Source organism: Osmerus eperlanus, chromosome 4 (assembly GCF_963692335.1).
Source record: "Osmerus eperlanus chromosome 4, fOsmEpe2.1, whole genome shotgun sequence".
Classification (NCBI taxonomy): domain Eukaryota; kingdom Metazoa; phylum Chordata; class Actinopteri; order Osmeriformes; family Osmeridae; genus Osmerus; species Osmerus eperlanus.
Window position 1 is genome coordinate 20,886,960 of NC_085021.1, and position 17,554 is coordinate 20,904,513.

The 17,554-nt window shown below is 50.4% G+C and overlaps 1 protein-coding gene across 1 annotated transcript in view; it reads right to left on the minus strand.

Moving 5' to 3' along the window:
• The window catches only part of LOC134019372 (forkhead box protein J3-like), a 33,075-nt gene that overhangs the window by 1,960 nt on the left and 13,561 nt on the right, over nucleotides 1-17,554 (minus strand). Inside the window, exons 4-10 of the mRNA XM_062460205.1 lie at nucleotides 14,543-14,617; nucleotides 11,163-11,246; nucleotides 8,066-8,167; nucleotides 6,809-6,943; nucleotides 5,036-5,216; nucleotides 2,989-3,264; nucleotides 244-333 (exon numbers count right to left, since the gene is read on the minus strand). Of these exons, the coding sequence (XP_062316189.1) occupies nucleotides 244-333; nucleotides 2,989-3,264; nucleotides 5,036-5,216; nucleotides 6,809-6,943; nucleotides 8,066-8,167; nucleotides 11,163-11,246; nucleotides 14,543-14,617 (943 nt within the window). The remainder of the gene's footprint in view (nucleotides 1-243; nucleotides 334-2,988; nucleotides 3,265-5,035; nucleotides 5,217-6,808; nucleotides 6,944-8,065; nucleotides 8,168-11,162; nucleotides 11,247-14,542; nucleotides 14,618-17,554) is intronic.

Genomic DNA, 17,554 nt, shown 5'->3' on the forward strand with positions numbered 1-17,554 from the left:
TACGAGTTATTTACATGGTGACAGTTATTTTCCATGTTTTTTTCACCTCCATTTTTCCTTTGACACAGCCATCTGCGTGTGTTTTCTGTGTTCAAACACGGTGTGTATACAGTACTTGTGTGTGCGGTTAGCTGTGTCTATGTACGGTATGTATCTGGATGCATGCTTGCGTCTTTATGTGCACATGTGAGTGTATCTGTGTGCACATGTGAGTGACTGTGTGTATCTGTGTGAATGTGTTACCTTGGAACGGGGAGAGATCTACATCAGCCCAGTTGTAGCTGCTAGCAATCCGACAACTCTCCTTCAGCCAGTCCAGGTTGGGGTACCAGTCTGTAGACACACACACACACACACACACACCCCTTTATTTCTCCTCACAGGAAACTCCGAGAGGTAAAGACCCACAGTGGGGCGGGGGCAGCAGAGCTGCATGGAGGAGACAGGAGAGCTGTGGAGAGCACAGCTCTGGGTGCCAGAGTCCTCTTTGATGCTTCCAGATCAACAACAGCAGCACAACTTATGCAGAGATCTACACGCGGTTGCAGCCTTTAGCCACAAGATGGCGCTTGGGCGCACAGTGAAAAAAAAGAATGAAAAAAGAAAAAAACACCCCTAAATAAATAAATAAATAAATAAAATAAATCCCAGTCCTGTTTGTTAGCAAGTGAAAAGCATTCACTGCCTCCACCACAAACCAAATCACTCTGCATTTGAAGCCGTGAATCAAAGACGAGGGGGTTGCTTTCATTCATCCCAGGCAGTGTTGAGGGGAGCTCTCCCAGATAATAAACGTGGCTGTTTGTGTGGAGATGTTCTCTGTGCTGAGCACCCCTGCCTAGACACACACACAGGAAACAAAGCCTGTTCTAATGAGAGGAACCTGCAAATGAGCCCAGACACACAGCTATGCTTCAGCCTGCAGCTTTGACTGCAGCTTTGAACCTGCAGTCAAATGCTCTACCACTGAGCTACACCCATCCCCACTACCCCTACCCCCATCCCCACTACCCCTACACATTTACATTTAGTCATTTAGCAGACGCTCTTATCCAGAGCGACTTACAGTAAGTACAGGGACATTCCCCCGAGGCAAGTAGGGTGAAGTGCCTTGCCCAAGGACACAACGTCAGTTTGCATGACCGGGAATCGAACTGGCAACCTTCAGATTACTAGCCCGACTCCCTCACCGCTCAGCCAACTGACTCCCATCCCCACTACCCCTACCCCCATCCCCACTACCCCTACCCCCATCCCCACTACCCCTACCCCCATCCCCACTACCCCCACTACCCCTACCCCTACCCCCATCCCCACTACCCCCATCCCCACTACCCCAACACCCATCCCCACTACCCCTACCCCCATCCCCCTACCCCCATCCCCACTACCCCTACCCCCATCCCCACTACCCCCATCCCCACTACCCCTACCCCCATCCCCACAACCCCCATCCCCACTACCCCTACCCCCATCCCCACTACCCCTACCCCCATCCCCACTACCCCTACCCCCATCCCCACTACCCCTACCCCCATCCCCACTACCCCCATCCCCACTACCCCTACCCCCATCCCCACTACCCCTACCCCCATCCCCACTACCCCCATCCCCACTACCCCTACCCCCATCCCCACTACCCCTACACCCATCCCCACTACCCCTACACCCATCCTCACCCCCAATACCCCCCTACACCAATCCCCACTACACCCATCCCCACTACACCAATCCCCACTACCCCTACCCCCATCCCCACTACACCCATCCCCACTACCCCCATCCCCACTACCCCTACACCCATCCCCACTACCCCTACACCCATCCCCACTACCCCAACACCCATCCCCACTACCCCTACCCCCATCCCCCTACCCCCATCCCCACTACCCCTACCCCCATCCCCACTACCCCCATCCCCACTACCCCTACACCCATCCCCACTACCCCTACACCCATCCCCACTACCCCAACACCCATCCCCACTACCCCTACCCCCATCCCCATCCCCACTACCTCTACACCCATCCCCACTACCCCTACACCCATCCCCCTACCCCCATCCCCACTACCCCCATCCCCACTACCCCTACACCCATCCCCACCCCCAATACCCCCCTACACCAATCCCCACTACCCCTACACCCATCCCCACTACCCCTACACCCATCCCCACTACCCCTACACCCATCCCCACTACCCCAACACCCATCCCCACTACCCCTACCCCCATCCCCCTACCCCCATCCCCACTACCCCTACACCCATCCCCACTACCCCTACACCCATCCCCACTACCCCCATCCCCACTACCCCTACACCCATCCCCACTACCCCCATCCCCACTACCCCTACACCCATCCCCACTACCCCTACACCCATCCCCACCCCCAATACCCCCCTACACCCATCCCAACTACCCCCTACACCCATCCCCACTACCCCTACCCCCATCCCCCTACCCCCATCCCCACTACCCCTACCCCCATCCCCACTACCCCCATCCCCACTACCCCTACACCCATCCCCACTACCCCTACACCCATCCCCACTACCCCAACACCCATCCCCACTACCCCTACCCCCATCCCCACTACCCCTACCCCCATCCCCATCCCCACTACCCCTACACCCATCCCAACTACCCCCTACACCCATCCCCACTACCCCTACCCCCATCCCCACTACCCCCATCCCCACTACCCCTACCCCCATCCCCACTACCCCAACACCCATCCCCACTACCCCTACCCCCATCCCCACTACCCCAACACCCATCCCCACTACCCCTACCCCCATCCCCACTACCCCTACACCCATCCCCACCCCCAATACCCCCCTACACCAATCCCCACTACCCCTACACCCATCCCAACTACCCCCTACACCCATCCCCACTACCCCTACACCCATCCCCCCTGAGCTATACCCAGGATGCATCAGGGGAGCCAGGCCCAGGAGGGGCCAGCAGGGGGCGGAGCTTCTTACCCGAGCTGGAGCAGGGCATCTGCTGAGGCTGTCCGGCGTGACTCTGCAGGGTCAGACCCTGGCGCTGCTGCCCGTGGCTGGAGTGGTGCTGCTGGGCATGCTGGGGATGGGGCGCGTGCTGACCGTGGCCGTGCGGGTGGGGGGAGAGGTGGTGGGCGTGGTGGTTGTGGGCGTGGTTGTGCTGGTGGGGGTGGGAGATGCCGTTGCCGGAGGCGGTCTGGTAGGAGCAGGAGGTCCGAGGAGGCTGGCTGGACTCGCTGGGATGTCCCATCAGCCCTGGAGACAGAACGCTTACTTACTACACTACTTCATTATGTACTTTCATACATACCTTACTTACAATATATACATCACAATATAGGCATCATCTATTCCCTTCTTCTACATAATAAATAAAGATAAACATAATGTACACACACAACATACAAATCCTGTACATACATGATGAATGAGAGTAATACTGCCTAGGCACTAGGCCCATGACAGATATATCTGGGACATTTATCTTCTTTTCCAAACAGAACCTTTTCCCAGAATGCATTTCAGTGCTCGTTTAGTCATTTCTCTGGTCGTCGGCGCTGCCCTCAGCCGGCAGAGCGACCGGAGAGCCGGACGTGTCTCGCCACTCAGGTCCACTTCAGCGACACGCCCGTCGCAGGGCGTCGCTGGGGCAGGTGAAGGAGAGGTCGCTGGGCGGGCTGCGTTCAGACAGCAGAGGCTCCGCCCCCGCGGCGGCGGCGCGGGCAGAGGCGGGGGTCTAGACACGCGGAGGTTCTCCAGGGAGCGGACGAGCCCCTGTTTGGGTTAGTCACGGCTCTGCTTCCTGAGAGGAACGACTACTGACACCATGTCTCTGTGGGCGGCAGGCAGGGGACTGCACGCTGTCTCAGAGCTGGGAGGGGGGCATGAGCGTTTCTAATGAGGGGCCTTGGTTTTTAGGCTTCCAAAACCTGGGTAACAAACACGGCCGGGGTACGGTAGAAGGTCCCGTGTCTCACTAGAAACCTCGGCTCACAACTCCACCCGCATTTGAGAACAGTTCATTTAATTTCTCCAAAGCTTGTGAGAGTTTAATTTCAGAGATTGACAGAGCGCATCGATTCCAGCACTCAGCAAAGCCTGGAAGAGGAGGGTGAAGGTAAGGAGAGGAAGAGAGAGTGGAGGAGAGGAGAGGAAGCGAGGGTGAAGGTAAGGAGAGGAAGCGAGGGTGAAGGTAAGGAGAGGAAGAGAGAGTGGAGGAAAGGAGAGGAAGAGAGGGTGAAGGTAAGGAGAGGAAGAGAGAGTGAAGGTGAGGAGAGGAGGAGAGGGTGAAAGTAAGGAGAGGAAGAGAGAGTGAAGGTAAGGAGAGGAAGAGAGGGTGAAGGTGAGGAGAGGAAGAGAGGGTGAAGGTGAGGAGAGGAAGAGAGGGTGGAGGTAAGGAGAGGGTGAAGGAGGACGATGAAGACGGGGAGACGAAGAGAGGAGGATGATGATGATAGGGAGGAAGAGAGGAGGAAGGTGAAGATACGGAAAGGAAGAGGCCATCTGACCTGCCTGGAGGAGGCTTCAGGAAGCAATTAGAGAAAAACTTCAGAACGCGAGAGCCAATCTCATTAGCTAGTATTAAAGCTTCAGACTGGCTCCACTTTGCTCCACTCAACTGTGGATGCATTTTTATTTATTTATTTAAAAAATTATGTGTGTGTTTTATTCCCCCCTACTGAACCCTTCTTAATTAACTTTACACATTTGACTGAGCAAGCTGTCAATTGTAGATTTGTGGAACAATGGAATACTTGTTTGTGCACATACAATATAGGGCGACGTTTTCCTTTTTATTGCCATCAACAAAGTGGTGACAAGTCCAAGTGTTGTGACATAGATTTGAGCTTTTTCTTTCTTTTGAAACAAAGTACTGGCACATCACAAGACAAACATACACAGGAACAGACAAACACATAACTGTTCCTGTCATATTTTAACTATTCAATAATAAGTGGATTTGAGTGGACAGATACAACTGAAGAACAGCTCACCTGTCTCACTGCTCACCTGTCTCACTGCTCACCTGTCTGACTGAAGGCCTGCTCGAAGACGGATTTGTAGAGACTGCGGAAGGAGGCGCTGAGGTCTTCGAAGTCTGAGAAGCAGAGCTGCTTGTCCCTGTCTGGGAGCGCGTACTGGGAGGGAGGAGGAGGAGGACCCTGGAGAACCAGGGACTGGGACGAAGGCTCAGAGTGACTGCTGACCTACAGCGAGGAAGAGACAGGGAGAGAGAGGCAGGTAGAGAGAGAGAGAGAGATAAGGAGAGAAAGAGAGAGAGAGGCAGGTAGAGAGAGAGAGATAAGGAATGAAAGAGAGAGAGAGGCAGGTAGAGAGAGGGAGAATGAGAGATATAGAAAGAGAGACAGATCATATTAAATACGACAAACAGTAAGCCAAAGACCAAATCATGGAGGGTCCTGGTGTGTCATAAACGTCTTCAAACGACATCCACAACATCTCTCTTAGTACTTACTGTAGCCTGAATACACCCGGACCAAACTACAAGCGGAACTGACCCTGATCCCACATGACTGCTCTGCAAATTAGGTCTGGGGAACAGGAGGCAGGGAGGAGGGAGGGGGGATGGGAGAGGGAGCGATAGACGGATGGAGAAATTAAAACACAAAGGTGGCCTCTAGAAACCAGTGGTTAATGTTGATGAAATTGGGTTGACCTCGGTTAATGTGGGTGGGAGGAGCAGGGTAGAAATGATTGATAACCATGGATCAACCGCTGTCAAAGTAGACTCTGGGATTTTCTGTCTTAATATATAAAGGAATGCATTTTAAACTGTCTGAATCCACAGAGAGATATTTTTTAAAGCTACTCGCTGCTTTAAAAGAAAATTGATTCAAATGGGCCAAGGACTTTTAAGAATAACAGATCCTTTCAACAGCTAATGTCATCAAGCCAAACCTGAACCTTGGTGTACACTGAAACTGAGGTGGTCTGCTGTGCTTGGGCCAGAAGTGGAGACACAAAGACACCACAGGTGGGTCCTGGCTTGAATAAACTGTGGCGCGGATGTGTGTGTGTTTATTATGTGTATGTGTGTGCCTGAGTTTAAGTCTGTGTCTGATGCGTGTCTTATATAAGTGTGCTTGCGTGCATGTGTGTATCTGACGTCAGCGTGTGTGCGTGTCTGATGTGTGTGTGTGTCAGGGTGACGGGTAATGTCGACTACCCAGGCTTCAGACACAAACAATAACAGCGGCTCACACACACGGCATCACCACAAGGACCACATCCAGCAGCACATCCAGCAGCAGACCCAGAACGGTGTGGTCTGTACCAACTCTGGTCTGGACGCTGGCTGATATGGGGCCTCTCTCACACTGAAAAAGCCAGAAGCTCAGAAAACTCACTACCGTTTTGTGGAAACTGACTGTATCAAACTATTCAAGTAGTCCAAGCAGATTTCATTAAGTAAATAAAGTAAACAATCTATTAATTGTTTATTTTATTATTTACTCAATAGATTAGATTATTGAAATAGTTTGATGTAATCCTGAGCCCCCTGGAGGACACATGAGCGAGGGGCACTACCCACTACAGACCAGAGTGTTGTACCCAACCCTACACCCTCTCCTAGAGTCACTGTAGAGAACCAAACCTGTCCTCAACAAGTTCAGAGGACACATGGCCCGTTCGTACAACACCCCGAGATGCTGTACGAACACAGCGGCCACTGGGACACATCAACTCTGAGGCTGTGGTGAAGCATGGCTCTAAGAGAGGAGAGAGAGTGAAAGAGTGTGTGTGTGTGTGTGTGTGTGTGTGTGTGGTGACGTCTCACCGGTGCGTAGCTGTGCACGCTGCTGCTGCCCACGCTGTTGAGGTTGACAGAGGCCAGACTCTGGTCTGACAGGCTGTTGTTTAGGCTGCTCCGGGGGCTGTCGCTGCCCTCCTGCTCTGTGTTGTACAACGCCACCTGAAACAAAGATGGCCGACCGCGGTCGTGAACAAACAGTGGTGTAGCGAAGTGAAAGTCCAACACATTTTTTTGGGGGGGGGGCATTTTCGTTGGTTTATTGGACAGTTTGACAGAATAGGCAGCGAGAGAGAGAGAGAGAGGGGAAGACATGCAGAAAAGGGCCAAGGCCGGACTCGAACCCAGGCCACTGCGGTAGGGCCTTAGCCTACACGGTAGAGCGCACTTATCCTGTGAGCTACCAGGACGCCCCCTGGTCCAACCAGTTTACACAACTCCAGTCTCTTATACAGACTGAAAGAGCTCTGGAACATAATAGAGTCAACATCCTAACAGTGAGTTTGGCATCTCTGGTCTAACATGCCCGCAAAGCTGGGAGCAGAATGATCCCTGCTTAGTCAAAACAAAACAATCCTCTTCTTCCTATAGCCATTCCATGGCCATGGATTAGCTCTGGTTGCAGTCACCTAGGTGACATCTAAACGGAGATGGTCGGAGACAAGCGGTCTCCATGGTGAAGGTCAGCGTGCGGGTCACACGCTGGGCGAGGTGGAGAGGGATCAGACAGACAGCATAAGTCCTCAAGGCTACTTGATCCCTGACCCTCGCACAAACAGACAAGGCCTTGCCTGGGTGGCTACTGTCAAAACTATCAGGGCTGCTGCTGTTGGGCAGTGCAGCGCCACACACACACTCACACACACGCGCTCACTCACACATTCATTCACAGTCATTCCATCACACACACATTTACTCCCTCATTCACATACACTCATTCACAAACACACACAGATAATCACTCATTAACAAAATCTAAAGTGGAGCAGTCTGCTACTTCTGGTTGTTAAGGGAACAGAAGTGCATCTGTTGTAAAAATACAAATCAATATGAAGGAGAGGAGAGTTGAATCCTGGGGTCTACATCGCTACATCAGACTGGATTTTCTAGAGCTTGATGTTCAGATCAAGGGCGTTTTCTGATCACCTGGACTAGCAAATTCTTTGGACAAATTCTTTGTAATCCCATTCAGGAATTCAATACCCAGGCCACACCCTATAAATCCTCTGAACCCTGTCTGTAGTGTTGTTAACTAACCCTACCCATGTCTGTAGTGAGTCCTACCTTGTTGGTCACAGTGTTGATGGCCAGGGTGGGCGACGCTCCCCCTGCCATGATGCAGTCCATCCTTAAAGACTCGGACTCCAGACTGTAGGGTGTGGTGGCCTGAGGAGTCACAGAGGAGTCACAGAGGAGTCATAGAGGAGTCACAGAGGAGTCACAGAGGACTCACAGAGGAGTCATAGAGGAGTCACAGAGGAGTCACAGAGGAGTCACAGAGGAGTCACAGAGGAGTCACAGAGGAGTCAGAGAGGAGTCAGAGAGGACTCACAGAGGAGTCAGAGAGGAGTCAGAGAGGACTCACAGAGGAGTCAGAGAGGAGTCAGAGAGGAGTCAGAGTGAGGAAGCAGGCAGGAAGTGGTCAGACACAGAGTCATACACACTGGATAATCCCATGCACACATTATTATATGAATGTGAGAGCGATAATCATATAAATTATTATTAATAGTAAAAAGAATGTATTTATTCAGCAGATGCTTTTATTTCAAAGCAACTTACAGTGGGGGATTTGAACCTGCGACTTCTCTAGCTGTAGCCAATTGCCGTAACCACTGAACTTAACCCGTAGCCAAATACACATGGACACACAGGATGGCATCTCATCTACAGCAAGTACTACCTCAGGAAAACTGAGCCAGACGTTTCTAACGCACAACCTCTCTTTCCTGTGTCTACAGAGGCAAATGTCTTTTTCAGAGGGGGGTCTGTGCGAAATGATTCGAAGGTTGAGGGTGTGTGACACACAGAGAATAAGACACAGACTTTCTTTCCTGGCTTTCAGTGTTTATGGCTACCCTGCTTTCTCAAACTGCTTACTGTAAGAGGATTGGTTGACAACAATGCAATGCAATATTTAATTTATGATAAACTCCAGGGAAGGAAGGAGAATTGCAGGTTTCACAACTGTGGCACATATGAAGAAGGAGGAACGGCTTGATTGAAGAGAGCTGCGTGAGTGTAGGGCAGGAAATGGAGAGAGAGGAACAGAGGGAGGGCAGAGAGGGAGAGAGAGAGAGGGAAAGAGAGAGAGGAACAGAGGGAGGGCAGAGAGGGAGAGAGAGAGAGGGAAAGAGAGAGAGGAACAGAGGGAGGGCAGAGAGGGAGAGAGAGGGAGGGAGAGAGAGAGAGAGAGGGGAACACAGTGAAGGCAGAGAGGGAGAGAGAGAGGGAAAAAGAGAGGGCAGAGAGAGAGGGAGAGGAACAGAGGGAGGGCAGAGAGGGAGAGAGAGAGAGGGAAAGAGAGAGGAAAAGAGGGAGGGCAGAGAGAGAGAGATGGAGAGAGAGGAACAGAGGGAGGGCAGAGAGAGAGAGAGAAAGAGAGAGAGTGCAAGAGCGGAACAGAGGGAGGGCAGAGAGAGCGAGAGAGAGGGAGGGCAGAGAGAGAGAGCGAGGGCAGAGAGAGAGCGAGAGCGAAAAGTCAGAAGGGTGAAAAGAGAAAGAAAGGAGAAGAAAGAAACAGACAGGCAGATGAGTCTCTCAGCTACTACACACTGAAATAGATGGTGACACAGCAACTTTCTTTATGTGATTTATACCCGAGGAGTTAATAAGAATGACTTGAGCGTCATGCACATTGTGCCGTGCACGGTACCTTCTACCATACAAACATATAGTACCTAACTAAACACCTACACCTCGACACTAAGCATAAAGTACCTAGGTACATACCTACGGACATGGAATGCAGGCTTGAATGGAAAAAGAAAGGCTTCTTACCACTAATACAGAATAGACTACCTCTTGTGAGACAGACTGTTGTGTTTTAGATGCGCTTTAAACACAGTTCGGTCGGTGAGTGAATCTGACAACTCTGGCAAGACTGCCAGCGATGTAAGCGAAGCGTAATAAGCGGGTCGAAGGGCTTCCATGTAAGAAGAAATGACAAGGCTCTGAATTAATTAATGTTTGTAATAAAAAATCATTGCAGAAGAAAATATGTCTAATGGCAGCCTGGGGCCTTGAGTGGTAATTAACTGGAACAGAAGCCTAGAATACTCTCTCTCTCCCTCCTTTCCTCCCACTCTCCCTTGTCTCCTTTATCCCTCACTCCTTCCTTTTCTACTCACTGAATTTCCCTCTGCTTTTTATCCTCTACTTCCCTCTTCGTCTCTGTTTGTGTCTTTTTCTTCCCCTCCATTCTCAGCCCCCCTTCTCTCCCCTCCCTCTCATCCAACCTCTCTTCCTGTTCCTTTACTTCATCACCCTTCTATACAGTACCTCTCTCTCTCTCTCTCTTCTCCTCTCCTCTCCTCTCCTCTTCCCTCCTCTTCCCTCCCCTCCCTCCCTCCCTCCCCTCCTCCCTCCCTCCCTATACAGTACCTCTCTCTCTCTCTCTCTCTTCTCCTCTCCTCTACCTCTCTTAATTCCCCCTCTCCCCATTGAACAGCAGTGATTGTGCACTTTGCCGCTCTGGTTGGTTTCCCTGGTGATGGCTAAGGCAGACACAGAGAGAGAAAGAGAGAGAGGGGGGTGGAGTGAGAGAGGGGGTAAGAGAGAGGGAAAGAGTGAGAGAAAGAGAGAGGAGGTAAATGCAGAGGAAGAGTGGATGAATAGGGGGCGTACTGTACAGTGTTCATCCAGCTGCATCAGTGTTCAGTCAGGTGGTCAGGTCAGTGAACAGAGGCAGTGTGGAGCTCGTTCTTCAGGGGTCAGCGCCGAGCAGTTTATCTCGCAACATCACTGCGTCGATGTTGCTGCAGCGCACGGCACCGACTCAACAGGCTTACAGTGCGTTTACACTGCAGCGACGCGAATCGCTTGCCATCGCTCGCCTTCCCTCATTTGCATAAAGTTGAGAAAATCTCAACTTGATCGTGTCGCGTCGCTACCAACAATGCACCACGCAAGCGATTCGCCTGGCTCCATTGAAAATGAATGGAAAACATGTTGTCGCTCGCATCGCATCGCTGCAGTGTAAACGCACCGTAAGAGCGCGCATGGTCTAGTGCAGCGATCTACCAGCTAGTACTACTTGATGTTCTTACTGTTCTCATTTGATCAGTGTTGTCAGTATGCTTGTGCGTGAGGGTGTATGTATGTGCGTGTGGGGGCACTATATGTGTGTGTGTGTGTGTGTGTGTGTGGGGGGAGCACTCACCCTCTCTCCAGAGCGAGGCCTCTTCTTTGGCCTGGTGGGCAGTGTGTCCTCTTTAGGGTTGGTGTCTATGGCCCAATAGGAGCCCTGGATAACAGAGCAGAACACACATCAACACCACAACAAAACAAACACGTCAGCATTGAATTTAGGGTCATATCACCCGGCCCTGTCATGTTCCCTCTTATTTTTTATTTTACGTATCTAATCGAAATTATTTTTTTAACCTTTCGAAAAAATCAGTTCAGTAGCCCGTAAGCTTCTGGGAGCTAGCTAGCTAGCTAAAACAACTAGAAGACAGCTGCAGAAACGTCACAGGCACAGGCCAGGATAATAACATCTTATGTAGCTAGCTACTAGACTGTGATATCAACACCCTGTATTTTTGCCCATCGTACCTCTGCTCTAGCAATCATACACAGCAGTAGTCTATAGTTTGCTCAGCTGTAAGTTACTTAGAGGTCCGGGGGTCAGGTCTGAAACTAGCAGCAAAACTTAGCCTACTAGGACATGCTCTTCTGTAGCTACAGTTCACCAAAGCACTGGATGTACTGGTAGCCAGCCAGCTAGCTACCAACCAGTAGCCAATACTTCGTTAGCTTTTTTTTCCCCTGTATTTGCGCTGTTGAGCTAATATTGTGGTGGGACTGATAGATTATTAAAGCAAGAAACCACAAGAGGGTTATCAAATGATGATCGCAAGTCCTGTAGAACAATCGATGCCATTCAAAATCCAAACGATTGGAGTGGATAACACTAGAAGTGCAAGGCTACTCAGAGCGCGAATAGCAGGTCACCTAACGTTGCTGTACAGCGACCCCTGGCCCCAGTTCTTGATAGGTTATCGATTTCGGTACAACACCGGAAACATGCGTCAACCACATGAAAAATTAGCTGTTTGTGTTTTATTTTGGTAGGTAAAGGAAAACGGATTTGAAAATAACAATAAAATGGGAGTCAGATGGCTGAGCGGTGAGGGAGTTGGGCTAGTAATCTGAAGGTTGCTAGTTCGATTCCCTGCCGTGTCAATTGACGTTGTGTCCTTGGGCAAGGCACTTCACCCTACTTGCCTCGGGGGAATGTCCCTGTACTTACTGTAAGTCGCTCTGGATAAGAGCGTCTGCTAAATGACTAAATGTAAATGTAAAGTCTCAAATGTATTATCGTGGAAGATTTTTCCCCAGACACATTTTTGCCCATGCTTGGGCTACACAAACACCACAACAGAACACACACAAACACCACAACAGAAGACACCTCAGACTAAACCCAGGCCGTACTGTATGGTTGATGTAAAAGTCTTGGTTTTTATACTGAATTAATTCCTAGACCATTTGTATCTAACGATTATGTAAATGTTGTGGAAGAAATTGCTATCCCTAAGGTTCCTCCAATTAAACCTGGCCACCCCCTCTGTTCAAAGAAATAGATGATTTTTTTTACACAGACAAAACACATGTATTTTTGTTTATAATTTAGGGTCATTTCCAAGGTATTCACAACTTTTATTTTTACTTTGTCTCCCGTTGCATAGAATCTTCTGCTGAGCTGCAGCGCTCCTTGACGGGGCTGAAACAACACAGAATCTTCCAACAGAAACAAGGTTCTACAAGACATCCAGTAAATCAATCTCTGATAGAAACCTATATACCACCTCACTGTCTTTCTGTTCTCTCACTCGCTCATTTTCTCTCCCCCTCTCTCTTTCTCAGACCCAACAACGCTTGGCACGTAATATGAGTACATACATGATTTATCTGCGTTCATCTCTAAGGTACCCCTCTCGACCCACAACACAGAAGCAGTCTACCCTCCTCCTGCACTGTGGCTGCCCTCCACAACCCCAAACCAAAACCTCACCGACCCCCCCCCCTAGATCCTATTGATTGGTACGAACATTGATGTTGGGTATGGTTCTGGCCTGGTTCAAGTAAGGCTAATCAGGGGAACGTCTCTCCCTATTTTTTTTTCAACTACAGGCCTCAGCCGAGGACTGAATTATTTAGTCTTTCTTTCCTGTTAATTCATTTTTCAATGGTTCCCCCGATCCCCACAGCCTGGAGAAACTTTCCCCCCAAATTGGTGAGCAGAACTTGGCTTTAGTTGGAAACTTGGAGAGGCTGACGTTCAGCCTAAAGAGCAAACGACAGCACTTTTACATAAACTCAATACGGGAACCTTTAGAACTGGACTGAACACTCCACAGCTACACTTCGTTTAGTAACTGCAAGTTTAGTTAACTTTGGAAATGCGTAAGATTAGTTTGTAACTTTGGAAATGGGGGGCTTTACTCAACACGTTATGCTACTTAGTTTGGCCTGTGCAGTGCCAGTGAGGACCAGAGTGCGCCACTCCAACCTGCTCTCCAAGCACCACGCTCTCCAAGCACCACGCTCTCCAAGCACCACGCTCTCCAAGCACCACGCTCTCCAAGCACCACGCTCTCCAAGCACCACGCTCTCCAAGCACCACGCTCTCCAAGCACCACGCTCTCCAAGCACCACGCTCTCCAAGCACCACGCTCTCCAAGCACCACGCTCTCCAAGCACCACGCTCTCCAAGCACCACGCTCTCCAAGCACCACGCTCTCCAAGCACCACGCTCTCCAAGCACCACGCTCTCCAAGCACCACGCTCTCCAAGCACCACGCTCTCCAAGCACCACGCTCTCCAAGCACCACGCTCTCCAAGCACCACGCTCTCCAAGCACCACGCTCTCCAAGCACCACGCTCTCCAAGCACCACGCTCTCCAAGCACCACGCTCTCCAAGCACCACGCTCTCCCATTCACATCGTCGTGTTCAATATTTCATATCGCAGCCGCGCATCTCTGGTAGCTAGAACTGATGCAACTTATCTACAGCCCCGGCTTCCTCTGGCTTTACAGAATGCTTCCTTGGGGTTCAAAGGTCAAGAGGATATGGGGAGCCGGGGGTGATGAAGGGGGGAGGGGGGGACAATGGGGGGAGCGGTGCAGCAGCCCCGATGCAAGAGCGATGGTTGAATGAGCCTGGCGTCTATAGACATGTTCGTCCATATTATTCATTACTCCAGTATCACATTATTACTGTGCACAGTCAATATCTGGGGAGCATCAAACAGCAGCGAAACCAGCATTTGGTATTCAGCGCGGCAGTCTCTGTATCTAGAAATTGCTTTTAAGTGCATGTGTGTGTCAGCGTGTGTGTGTGTCCGTGTGTGTGAGAGAGAGATAGAGAGTCTGTATGTGTGTGTCCGTCCGTGAGTGTGTGTGTGTGGTTAAACCTTAATACTAAGATTTTACAAATAACATTTTGTTTGCCTTTTGTTTCTTTGAATAAAATATGCTGTAATTTGATGTGAAATGTAAAGTCATGGGCGTTAATGTATAAAATAAATACTTACTTTTCCAGGGTCGTCTTTAGAGCGAGGCACTTTAAGGAAACACTTGTTCAAGGACAGATTATGCCGTATTGAGTTCTGTGAGTAGAAAATACGAGAGGAGAGAGAGAGGGGGGGGAGAAAGAGGGGGGGGGAGAGAGAGAAGCAAACCATGAATTGATGCAAACTTAAGCAGAACTTTCTTTTTTAATAGATGAAGTGACAAAACTAGGCATCTCCTCAGCATGGACACGAGTGATTTGTAGTGGCTACCAAGTCCAGACCATAAAACTTCTCAATACATTATTAATAGTCCACCTTCCATCAGCTGGTCAATGCAAGGACATAGCGCCTTTCTTCTATGTGAATATTCAATATAGTTGTCAGCTCTCACTGACTATGCTGCAGTACTGTGAGAAACCCCAGGGGTTCATGCATACTCCGTCATAGTGTGTGTGTGAATATGTGTGTGTGCATTCATGTATGTGTGTGTGAAAGCGAGCGTACATTCACATGCGTGTGTACGCGTGCATGAGTGGGTGTGTTTATGTGTGTGTGGTACAGAGAGAGAGGCCCAGTGAAGGCTGGCCTGACATGAACCTGTTCTCCTCCAGGCTCCATGCACTCATCTGGAGCTGCTAATTAATACTACAGGGGAGGGAACCTATATTCTCCGTGGCTCTTTCCTTCCTCTCCTCTCTCTTGCTATACCTTTCAATCCCTCCACAACCCTTTCCTCCATGTTTACTTCATCACCCTTCCATACAGTACCCCTCTCCCCCTCCCCCTCCCCCTCCCCCTCCCCCTCCCCCTCCCCCTCCCCCTCCCCCTCCCCCTCCCTCTCCCTCTCCCCCTCGGTTTCTTTCCCCCAATTTTTTTTTCTTTTTCTTTCGTCTTGTTTTTCTTTCCTCGCTGAGTAGCTGTTGTTCCTTTCTCCACGAGAGGGCTGAGGAGGTAGAGAGAGAGAGAGGGGGGGGAGGGGCATGGAACAGTGCAGAGCAGAGGGAACCTAGCTTGTCACCTCAGACCATCTCCAGTACAATAATTCTGAAAATTAAGTGGAAGCAAATGTATTACCTGGGAGGAGGAATACAATGAACACATGTAGCTGCTCATCCTGAATAGTTCTAGAGAAAATGTACACATACACAAACACACACACACCTTCCTGTCACACACACACACACACACCACCAACCTCTTCCACACAAACACACAGCCACACACCAGCAATCGCTCCTACTCAACCACACACACACACGCCTCTTTGTCTGCGGAGGGGATGACATCATAGCCCGACAGAGGACAGGTGTCTATCTGCAGATGGACCTCATCTCTTCACAATGAGGCCTCTTCACCACGTACAGTAAAGCCCAGCTGTGGGGTTTACGGCCGTCAATGGAGACCTGTTCCCCAGACCCCTCCCTGAAAGCACCCATGTTGTCATGACACTAGGAGATGGCAGTAATACACTGAGTGGTTGCGACACAAACTGAGATAATGCAATTCGTAGCTCCGCCGCCGAGTCCTCCCACTCATTTGATGGCATTCAGTGATTAATGAGCTTATTGGGACCAGCTGGGGTTCGGCTGCCCAGCGCTAAATGGATCTCAGAGAAAAGCATCCTGCAGGGGAGCTGTAGGTGTGTATGTGAGTGTGTGTGGCAGGAGGGTTTGTGTGTGTGTGTGTGTCTATGTGTGTGTGGTGTGTGCGGCAGGAGAGTGTGTGTGAGGGAAGGAGGGGTAAAAATATTACTTCCTATTTTCTGGATATATTTGAGGATTATGGATTTGGAGATTAGCAGCTTGCTGTACGGATGAAGGTATTTCGATAGCATCGTGGTTATTATTAGTGGAGGCTGCGTTGGTTAGACCTTCTGATGATGATGAGGATTCGGAATGTGACGCAGTCTGTTGCATAAGATGCGCTTCATAAGCATGAGTGACTTTTAAAATGTAGGATTTTGGGACTGCACTAGCAGCGGCAGATATGGAGGGGAGAGATGGATGTGGAGAGAGAGGGGGAGATGGGCAGGGAAAGGAAGGGAGAGATTGGCAGAGAGAGATGAAGGGAGGGGAGAGCAAGAGAGAGCACAAGGGGTAGAGAGAAAGGAGAGAATGAAAGAGAGGTCACGTGTGTGTGTGTGTGTGTGTGTATATATATATACCAAAATAGCTAGAATGCAGATGGCAGGGGGGTGCTGGGCAGGCAAGGCCAGGGGGTGGCAGAGTGGCAAGGCCAGGGGCAGCATCAGCTCAGTGTGGCCACATATAGGTCAGGCCGAGGTGAGGAGGGCTGGGAGGACCACACACGCTCCCAAGCTCAGAAATAGGTCAGGTGCTGGGGAAGGCGTGGATAGTTTTCTAATCACAGGATGGAGGTCAAAATATGTGTCAATTGTGTCGGATGGAAATACGGGGGGAAAACAGTTACGACAGACAGAGACAACAGTGTATGTAGATTCCGTACTTCCAAATATTTTTGAATACCACAGCTAGTTATCTCACTTTGAGAGAACATTCATAGTGAGATGAGGAGGAGGAGGATGATGAAGATGAAGCCAGGCAGCGTGAGACGAGTGGGGAGGTAGCAGTGAGGTTAACACTACTGAAGGAGAGGGGGTGTGCTGTGTGCAGGGCTTCCACAGACAGGCAGTCAGCCCTAGTCAGCAGGATTCAGTGTGTGTCTGTGTCTGTGTGTGTGTGTGTCCTCCGGTCCCTTTCTGCTGGAGTAGTGTCAGAGTTCTGGAGGACCAGGGCACACTGCCAGACTGTTACAGAGAAGGGACGAGAGAAGGGACGAGGGGAGGGCGAGAGAGAGAGAGAGAGAGAGAGAGAGAGAGAGAGAGAGAGAGAGAGAGAGAGAGAGAGAGAGAGAGAGAGAGAGAGAGAGAGAGAGGGTGAGAAATGGAGAAAATAAAAGCTCTGGATAGGAGCGTCTGCTAAATTACTAAATGTAAAAGAAGGAGGAGGAAGAGTGAGAGAGAGAGGGGCAAGAGAGAGGGGGGCAAGAGAGGGGGGACAAGAGAGAGGGGGG